A 9,791-nucleotide genomic window follows, 5' to 3' on the forward strand; every position below is an offset into this window, starting at 1 on the left:
GAGAAGCACCCAGGCCAGCCTGGGAGGGACGCCTCGTCACTTATTGGGGGTGGGGAGAGGGGTGCAGTGATGTTCCCTAGATGGACTGCCCGTCTCTCATACTTGGGTGGGGGAGGGGCTCGCTCCTTGGGGGTCTTGCTTAAGCACCTCCCTGCCCAGCAGCCCTGCAGCCCCCACCAGGTCTGAGTGGCCTCCGGGGCTCGGGGGTAGGGGGGGATGGGAGGCGGATAGGGCTTTGGGTCCTAGGAGATGTTATCAGTACCCCTCTCAACCCCGCCCCACGCTCAACCTCTTCCTTAAACATTTCCTCCCCACCCCGGAGCGGACTTGTCTGGGTATGACCACGTGTTCTTGAGACACCCTGCTGTAAAGTGTGACACTGCCTAAAAATGTCACCTTGGTGCCACCAGTAGTTGTCACCTCGGTGGTCACAGGGCTCTGACTTTCTGTTTCATCTTCAGTCCCCTCTGGAGGGTTCAGCCGCATTTAGGGCAGCCAGCCAGCCGGGAGCAGGACCTGGGCCCTTCAGGTTAGGGGTTCGGTATCTCTCTCCTCAGGGTGGGGAGCCCCCTTCCCCCCACCCCCCAGTCCTTGACAGCATCTCCCAGAGAACTGCCTCTCGGTATCTCTCTCTTCAGGGTGGGGAGCCCCCTTCCCCCCACCCCCCAGTCCTTGACAGCATCTCCCAGAGAAATTCCTATAATCACAAGTTTTAATTGCTCTTGTTTTGTGTTTGTGGCCAGAGAATAATTTGGGGAGAAGCATTTCTTTTTATTTGGTGAAACCTTATTTCTAGACCCATCTGGTCCTTCTCCTCCCATCTGCCAGCACAAGCCTTCAAGTCCTGGGGTTCATCAACTCCTGCTCCCCCACCACCCTCACTACTGCCCAATGAGGGGGAGCCTAACTTGCGGTCCCCTCTGGGATCCTCAGATAAGACGGTCCAGTTGCTGGGAGATGGAGAAAATGTCTAGTATTCTTGGCCTCTGTACTCCACTGAGGGGAAGTAGGAAAGCCGAGATTGCTGAGAGATCCTTAAACAGTTCCAGAAAAAGGATGTTCCTGCTTCCCCCGCCCCTAGTTCGTTTTAGACCTTTCAGGAGAGGACCTGTGCTCAGTGCGTCAGCCCTCACAGGAAATCATGGAGTCGAGTCTGTAACTCTGAAGAGCAGAGTGTATTTCAGGTGTGAGGGCTTATGGAGTCACAGGGCTGTAAGGGTCAGGAACTGAAACTCTAGTGCCTGTGGGGAGGACGGGGGAGAGCCAGCCCCGACCCTTTCCTTTGCACCGGGAAGGGAGCTCTCATGAGCAGGGAGAGCATGGACGGTGGGACAGAGGACCTGGATGTGAGTCCCAGCCCTGCTGCTTCCTGGCTGTGTGAACTTCACCTCCCCAGTGCCTGCTCTTCCCGTTTGTAAAGTGGAATAATAGTGTCTACTCCATCAGGTGGCTATAGGGACGATAATGTATATATACACACACGCATACTTAGAACAAAGCCTGGCACACGTATGTGCTCTGGTAAGCATGTATCTGTGGTAATTATTATCTTTGCTGCCACTGGCCCATGCGGTGTCCCGTTAGTCTCCTCCCACCTGGACATTCAAGATAGTCATTCTGTCAACTATTGGACCACAGACCGTCCATCTCGGTCGTTCCCCTCTTGGGTTGTCCTCAGCGGACAGGTTGTCCCTGGAGTGCCGGATGCTCTCCTGCCTTTCTTGGAATTTGCCCACAGCGCTCAGCACGGGGATCCGCCTGCAGTGGAGTCAGCAGATGTTTTTGATTGTTTGCAACCTAAGTGAGGGGAATGGACCGTAGGCACAGCAAAGGGAGCCCCAAGTTTACACTTTTGCTCGGCCTCCAATTTTCCCTGGCTCCTGAGCTGCCACTTCTTCCCTCTTCCGGTCTTCAAAACCGGAGGCTTGAAGCAGCCCGTCTTTACACAGTGGGGAGGGCACAGAATGTCTTGGAGGCTCTCAAGGTGAGACAAGCCTGGAGGCACATGTGTTCAGCCTATCCCAGAGCCTGCCAGTTGACGGGATCAGGGGTGGGGGCCCCTGGACCCCTATCCCCCTTTCCTTCCTGCAGGGTACCTTTACCCACACCCTGCACAGGGCCTGGGCCCTCTGGTTTGGGATGGGGGCGGGGGTTGCTTGGAGAGACAGAGGGGCAAGCCACTGGGTAGATAACATTTCTGTGTTGGGGTGTGGGTGTGAGAGCTGGCTGTGAGGCTAGCTGAAAGGAGGCCTTGGGGTTGGTCCAAGGACAGGTTGAGCAGCTTCTACAGGTAGAAAGGGTAAGTGGTGGCATGTGGGCACATGGGGATGTGGGCATGTGGGGACATGGGCACGTGGAAGGGGAGAGATGGCTACCTGCCATTGTGATTGGGGCGGCCCGGACAGTCTTCTCCAGAGGGCTTACCCCAGTCCAGAAGCACTGCACCCCTCTTCCTCCCTCTCAGGCTCCATGTGGGCTTTGTTGGGGCAACAGGGGACCGGTCTCGGGTGCTGGGGCTGCTGCCTCAGGCAGGGGAGAGAGGGACTCTGCAAGGCCACGGCACCTGGCTGTGCAAATGGCTGGAAAGGAGAGATGATGGAGACGGGTTATGAGGAAGGAACTGGGTATAGGAGAAGGTAGGAAGGACAGCAGGGCCTGGCCTGGGGCAGGAAACATGGAGGGAAAGAAGACAGAGGGCAAGCAGGGTGTTATCTGGACTCCCAGCCTGGGCATCTCTGTAAAAACTTTGCTTTGGAGTGTGACACTCCTCGCCAGGAGCCATAGATGTGTAGACCTCACACTTAGGGTGGGGAGAAGGGGAGGAGGGAGCTGTAGATGTGTACACCTCACACTTAGGGGGTGGTGAGGGGAGGAGGGAGTGAGGCCGGGGGCTGGGTGCTGTGCTAAGTCCTCTCACGTGGCAGGAGTTAATTTTGAGGCACCTGGGGTATACATTATTGCAAACTGCTGGTCAGGCAGGGCCACTGATATTTGAGTTCGGCGTGTGCTTTTTCTCCTGCATAACCCTGCTACTCTGTGTATACTCTAGAGCAGTGATGGTGAACCTATGATACGCATACTCATGTTTTTGGTTGATTTTTCTTTGTTAAATGGCATTTAAATATATCAAATATCAAAAATATACATCTTTGTTTTACTATGGTTGCAAATATCAAAAAATTTCTATATGTGACACGGCACCCGAGTTAAGTTAGTGCTTTTCAAAATGCTGACACGCCGAGCTCAAAAGGTTCGCCATCACTGCTCTAGAGCTATTCGGGGGCTGGCCTTTACCATTGAAACCTAATGCCCAAGTGACTAATGCCAGGTGAGGCACATAACACTTTAGTACCACCCTGGCCCACGCCACTCCACTCTGCCCAAATCTGTCCTGGGCAGAGAGACAAGAGGTAGGCAGGTGGTAGCATGTGGTAGGCTGCTGAGAACTGGTTATTGGCACTGGTACCCGTGGTCCTGGAGGGATCGGACAGCACTGTCCTGCCTTGGGTGCTGTGGCAGCAGGTCTAAGTCCCAGCCGTGGGTGGGAAGGCCAGGGCCTCGCAGGACCGGGAAGGGTGGGAGAACTAGTCACAGCACTCACAACTAGTGCTGCTCAAGAATGCTTGATTGATGATTGCATGCGTGTAAGTAGGAGTTATTTTAAGAAAATGGCAGGAATCGCATATGTAATACCTACTCTGTGCCAGGAACACCGCCCATCGTTAGGTAAAAACGTTACCCACACTTTATGGATGAGGAAGCCAAGGCTTAAGGAATTAGCTCGTTAGTAAGAAGCAGAGCCAAGCTTGTAATTCAGGTTTGCCTGCTCTCAAAGCCTGTGCTGGAGCCACAGCCACCAGCCCGGAGGAAAACAGCTGCTGCTGCCTTTGTCCTGGGGTGCTGGGCCGGTGGCCCTCAGGCCGGGCTGCACGGAGAAAGCTACAGCTCTTCTAACAAACACAACTCCAGAGCTCGCCCAGAGCCATTGGCGGGCTCTGGCCTCGGTGCTAGAAGCTCTGCAGTGATGCTGCCGGGCAAGCAGAGTTGGGAGCCACGGTACCACCCCACACCACGTGGGCAGCAGAGGCCAACCCGGAAATGCGTGATGACCCCAGTGCAACTTTCTCTTTGGAGTAGGAGCCTGCCTCTTGGCTTGTTGACACAGTTTGACACTTGCTACTGACATGTAGTGTAGACACCAGGAATCTGAGTCCCACAGGACGGCTCCCCTGCTGGGAAGCAGCCTGGTCCAGGCTGGGGCCCTAGGAATCTGAGCAGCTGGGGCTTTCTATTTCTGATATGTGTAGCCCTTCCTGGGGGAGGCATTGCTGGCCACCCTGCCTGTGGCTGTGCCCTCTGAGCCCTGGGCTCCTTTGACTGGCACTGGTATTTTTTTCCTCAAGGAGATTTAAGGGAAAGGAAGAAACTAGAAGAACAAAAGTAGGACATGCAGTGTTGGAGGAGAAAAGAGGCAGGGGTGAGGCTTGTTAATATCCGAGAAAGTGGGAGAGGGACAGGGAGAGGAGAGAGAGAGAGAGAGAGAGAGAGAGAGAGAGAGAGAGAGTGTGTGTGTGTGTGTGTGTAGGAGGCTGGGCAGGTGCTGGCAGTACAGAGTCTAAATGAACCTAGATAAGGTCACTCCAGGTTGCAAAGTGGAAATGGGCCTGCCACTCTGGCCAGAACAGAGCATCTAATTTCCTTGTGGATGCCCCATTACACTGCTTGCTCCCTGATTCTGCTGAGTCATACTCCTTGGCCCTCACTTGCTCCCAATTCCTGGATTTATTTTGGCTCCTCCCTCACCCAGCCGCCTCCCCTGTATGTTACCATGAGCGTCAGGAGAGGCGTCTTGGCAAGTGAGGAGTTGGGGTCTGGGGTGACTGACAAATTAATGAATTGCAAAGAGCTGTTGATGGAGAAGCAGGTGCAGCTCTGCCCTGAATCCCGATTCCCAGGTGTCTGACCTCCTGGGCTCTGGTGGCCAGTGGGACTGTTGGCTCTGAGCATCCCCTACCCCACCCTCAAGGCTACCGCTGGCAAGGCGGTGGGAGCGAGGGAGGAAGGTATGGTTAGGATGGTATTAGACTGCAGTTCTGAGAAGTGACTGCTGCTCCCTGGCCATGACTGAGCAGGGTTCCTCAGAGGACAGGGGGAACTGGCCTCAGCGTGGCCCTCACACCCTCACTCCTGTCCCTTCTCTCTCCCAAGTAGGGCTGTGGCCCTTGGCCCTGGCTGCACGTTAGAGTCACCTGGAGAGATTAAAATCACAAATGCTCAGAGCTCAGATTCACTGATCTCCAGAGGAACTTTTTTGTTAAGCTCCCAAGTGGTTTCGCGGAACAGCCGGGGCTGAGGAGGTCACTGGCATCAATGTTTCTCCCTCTTGGGTGCAGGCGAAAGTTACCCTGGGCCTCAGGAGGGCCCGAGGCCTTCTGCCTCTTAGATTACACAATCCTAATCCTAGGTGTTTACCTACGAGCTCCCAGGTCCCTCCCTTGCCCTCCCCTCCCCCTCAGCTCATTGTTCTCTCCTTATTTTACAGCTGGGAAACAGGCCTTGAGGAATTAGGGCGCTTTCCCAGGGTGTAAGGTCACACCTGGCCCAGAAACCAGGGTTCTTGCCTCATCAGAGCCTTTCCCATCGGCCTTGGGGATGACTGCCAAGGTCATGATTTCTTTGTTCTAAAGGTTCTAAAGAAATGGCTTCTCCTCGCCCGCCCCTCATACTGCCCCATGCATCTTCTCGGTCTCATCCTGTCCATCAGAGGAAGGGATTTAGAACTTGGAATCAGAGACCTGGATTTGAATCCAGTTCTGCCAGGGGTGTTCTTGGATTCTTCATGGAGAAGATGTGGGAATTAATTGAACAGAGAACATTCTTTGGAACTTTAAGATGCTTTGCAAATGTTCCTTCTTGGAGCAATGGTCCCGTCAGCATCTGTCTTGACCCAGGGTTTTGCTCTGAAGGTGGGAGATCAGACTAGATCAGACTTTGGAAAAGGTGAGGCTGGCTGCCTTCTTTTCTCCCCAGGAGCTGTTGGGGCTTCCAGGGATCCTCCAACCTCCTTCCCCTTAGGCCTCAGACAACGGGTGTGTAATTCTTCCTGCAGTGGGTCGGGAAGGATAAAGACTGGAGTAATTTCTGCACGATCATTCCGGCCCCTCCATTCTGCCCTCTTGGGGGCTGGGAGCCTCATTCCTTCTGCAGGTCTCCCAGGTTGTGCTGTCCTCACCCCTTGGCCTGTGTGCGGGGAGCCCTCCCATGTGTATATCCTCCCCAGCTGCTCCTGGTGGCTTGGCCCTTTGGGTCCTCCTGGGCATTGGGGATGCCCCGGGGACCCTAGCCAACAGGGAGATAGTTAAGGGGGAGGCAGCTTGTGTGACACCCAGAGTTGGTGGTTTTGCTTGGAGCTCTTTCTGCCTCCCATGGTCAAGGCAGGGAAGGGGAGGCCTTGGTTGGAGAGGTGGCTCACCAAGTCCCAGCCATGCAGCGATGGTGCCACGGTGCCTCTCAGTTACCTGCTCCTTCCTGCCTCCTTCCTGGACCTCCTGTCCCAGGGACCTGTCCAAGAGCTATCTGTTCCTGGGCAGGCTTCCTCTGAGGGCGGGGTGGGCATGTCCTGCAGGTGGGGACTCCACCTGATCAGGTCCTTCCCTCAGGCCAGTCTTGGGGGAGGGGGAATCCCAGGGCTGTGGGACCCACATGGCTGGAAAGGTGAGAGGTGCTGCTGCACAGATGGGGAGGGACGAGGTCCCAGAGGTGGGCTTCCCCCAGGCGGCCTCCCCTGGCTCCACTCCTGCAAGTGTCCTCCACTCTGACCTGACCTGTCCCTGCAGGAGCTGTCCAGGCGGAGGCAGTTCCTGAGGGAGCACGCGGCTCCCTTCTCCGCCTTCCTCACCGACAGCTTTGGCCGCCACCACAGCTACCTGCGGATCTCCCTCACGGAGAAGTGCAACCTCCGATGTGAGTCCCCTTCCCCGGCCCTTCTCTGCGCTACCGTTCCGTCTGCCGAAATCTCCCCATGCCAGGGCTCCTTGTCGGTGTCCCCAGTTCCTCTTTCTGACTTCCCCACCGCCCACTGCCTTGCTCGCCAGGTGGGGTGCAGGACAATATTGGGGTCCAGGCTGAGTTTTATGATCCTGGAAGCTGGGTTCTACGTGGGATTAGATTTGAGTAGAGAATTGCTGTTGTGTTTGGGATAGAGATTGGGTCTACTCCTCAGGGTTCTTTCTTCCTCCCTCCTGTTGCCCTGCAGTGCCCAGTGTTCAGGACATGCCAGGGTGCCCTGCTAGACACTATAAACATGAGGCCCACAGCAGGGCCCATGGCCAACACTTGAGCTGTGGAGACACTCCAGTGTCTAGAGAAGTTCATTAACTTTCCCAAGGTCATCTGGGTCAAGATGACGCAGAGTCCTCGTTTCATAACCCCACGTGGACTGCCCTGGGGGTGTATCCGCTGCTGGACTTCTCAAGTTTGTTGGCCCTCTCTCCCTTCCTCCCTCCCTTCCTCCCTTCTTCCTTCCCTCCTTCCTCTCCTCTCTCCCTTCCTTCCTCTGTAGTTCACAGTAAGAAATGTGTTCACTTCATGGCCCAGGAAATATGTGTGTGCTTATGTAAATGTTGAACCAAACATTTCTATTCAGTCTTAAAAGACCAATTCTGGAGCCTTCATGACCTTTCACAGATCTGGTCCCAATCCTTGATAGCACTGAACCACCCAAACTGATGGTGGGATGGCGCCCTCACCCGCCAGGGCCCACCTCCTTTACCTCATTCTGCTACCTGGCCCTGAAATGGTACCTGAGTTTTCCAACCCATCAAACAGCACTGACAGTAATCTGGAGTAGATAGGCTGGTGGTAGCCACAGAGAACAGCGGCTTTGCCAGGCCAGAGAGTACTTCCCAGCCTTTTCACCCCATGACGCACACACGGAAGGGTCGCTATTTGCCCAAACCAGATGAAATGAGAGAGGGTGAACAATGCCCAGTACTGAGGAGTCAGCATTTTGGCGTCCCCCTACCTCAACCAGGCTCGTTCTCTACCTGGCTTATCTTTAACCTGTACCCTCACCTCCCCGCCTCCCCCCCCACCCCCCGGTGGGGAGGGAGTGTTACCATTTCACAGATGAGAAAGGTGAGGCCCAGAGAGAATCTGGCCTAGGGTCTGTACCACCTCAGATTGACGAGACTTCTCAGTGTCTGGGTAGGGTCAGGAGGAAGTCCTGGCCTGGTGAGGGTGGGCACATCATGGGCCTGGCTGCTGTCATCATTCCCCGCGCTCCTTCCCTGCAGGCCAGTATTGCATGCCCGAGGAGGGGATCCCACTGACGCCCAAGGCTGACCTGCTGACCACAGAGGAGATCCTGACCCTTGCGCGGCTCTTCGTGAAAGAAGGCGTGGACAAGATCCGGCTGACGGGTGGAGAGCCGCTCATCCGGCCCGACGTGGTGGACATCGTGGGTGAGTCTAGCGGAAGCTGTCTCCGCTTCTCCCAGCTCCTGCCTCGTCCAGCTGGACTCCAATATTAGTACTAATATCGGCAGCATTCATTCATTTAGAGCAGTGATGGCGAACCTATGACATGCGAACTCATTTTTTTGGTTGATTTTTCTTTGTTAAATGGCATTTAAATATATAAAATTAATATCAAAAATATAAGTCTTTGTTTTACTATGGTTTCAGATATCAAAAAATTTCTATATGTGACACAGCACCAGAGTTAAGTTAGGGTTTCTCAAAATGCTGACACGCCGAGCTCAAAAGGTTTGCCATCACTGATTTAGAGCTTTATGCTCACCAGATCCTTCCACCCTCTGAGATGGGTACCATTGTTATTCCGTTTCATTCAGAAATGAGGCTCAGAGAAGTTCATTAACTTGCCCAAGGTCACAAAGCTACTAAGTGCCAGAGGCTTGTTGTCACATTGAGACTGAAGTCCTCGCAGGGGTCTGGGCCCACGTGACCTGCCTCCCCGCCTCCCTGACTCCCTGCCTCCCTGCCTTCCTGCCTCCCCTCCTCTCCTCCAGGCACGGTGCCGGGCCTTGGCACTTGCTGCTCCCTCTCTGGGAGTGGAGGGCTCACTGACTGCTTCAGTCAGGTCCTTGCTCAGATGTCATCACCTTGTGGAGACCTCCTTGACCACTCTAAGTACATCTCCATACAGACCCTGAAACATAATTAAAAATGAAAAAGATAAAGTACGTTTCCACACAGACACGCCAGCTACTCTCTGTCCCTGGAGTTGTCACGCTACAGCCCACAGGCTTAATCTGGGCCCCCACCTTTTTGTGTGGCCTGCAAGCAAAGAATTTTTTTTTATGTTTCTTTAGATTGGAAAAGAAAATCAAAAGAATAACATTTTGTGACATGTGAGAATTAAATGAAATCCTAAATTCACTGTCCATTAATGAAGTTTTGTTGGAACATAGCCACGCCTCTCAGTTACATATTTCCCAGGCTGCTTTTGCAGAGTTGAGTAGTTGCAAGGGAGACCATGTGGCCGGCAAAGCCTTAGATATTTACTATCTGGTCTTTTGCAGAAAAAGTGTGGCAGCACCTACTTCATCCCTGTCCTACCTTGTTTTTCCCCCACGGGATTTGTCTCATTTTGACTTTCTGTTACTTGGTTGTATGTGGTTTTTCGCTTTGCATTGTCTGTCCCCTCTACCAACTAGCATGAGAGCTCTGAGTGGGACCTGGGGCTCTGTGGGGGGCCATGTGGCTCTCAGGGGGCTGTGTGGCTCAGTGGGGGACTGTGGGGCTCTGTGGGGGGCCGTGTGGGGAGCTGTG

At 54.3% G+C, this 9,791-nt stretch overlaps 1 protein-coding gene across 2 annotated transcripts in view; it reads left to right on the forward strand.

Moving 5' to 3' along the window:
- Window positions 1-1,637: 1,637 nt before the first annotated feature.
- Window positions 1,638-9,791, forward strand: part of MOCS1 (molybdenum cofactor synthesis 1) — a 48,673-nt gene continuing 40,519 nt past the window's right edge. The window contains exons 1-3 of one of the 2 annotated variants that reach the window (XM_006775875.2): window positions 1,638-1,984; window positions 6,837-6,963; window positions 8,295-8,462. In XM_006775875.2, coding sequence (XP_006775938.1) covers window positions 1,811-1,984; window positions 6,837-6,963; window positions 8,295-8,462 — 469 coding nt within the window. In that variant the 5' untranslated portion in view covers window positions 1,638-1,810. Of the gene's footprint in view, window positions 1,985-4,432; window positions 4,478-6,836; window positions 6,964-8,294; window positions 8,463-9,791 lie in introns of those variants that run through there. The other variant, XM_006775876.2, reaches the window with a different exon arrangement.

Source organism: Myotis davidii, unplaced genomic scaffold (assembly GCF_000327345.1).
Source record: "Myotis davidii unplaced genomic scaffold, ASM32734v1 scaffold289, whole genome shotgun sequence".
NCBI classification, from domain to species: domain Eukaryota; kingdom Metazoa; phylum Chordata; class Mammalia; order Chiroptera; family Vespertilionidae; genus Myotis; species Myotis davidii.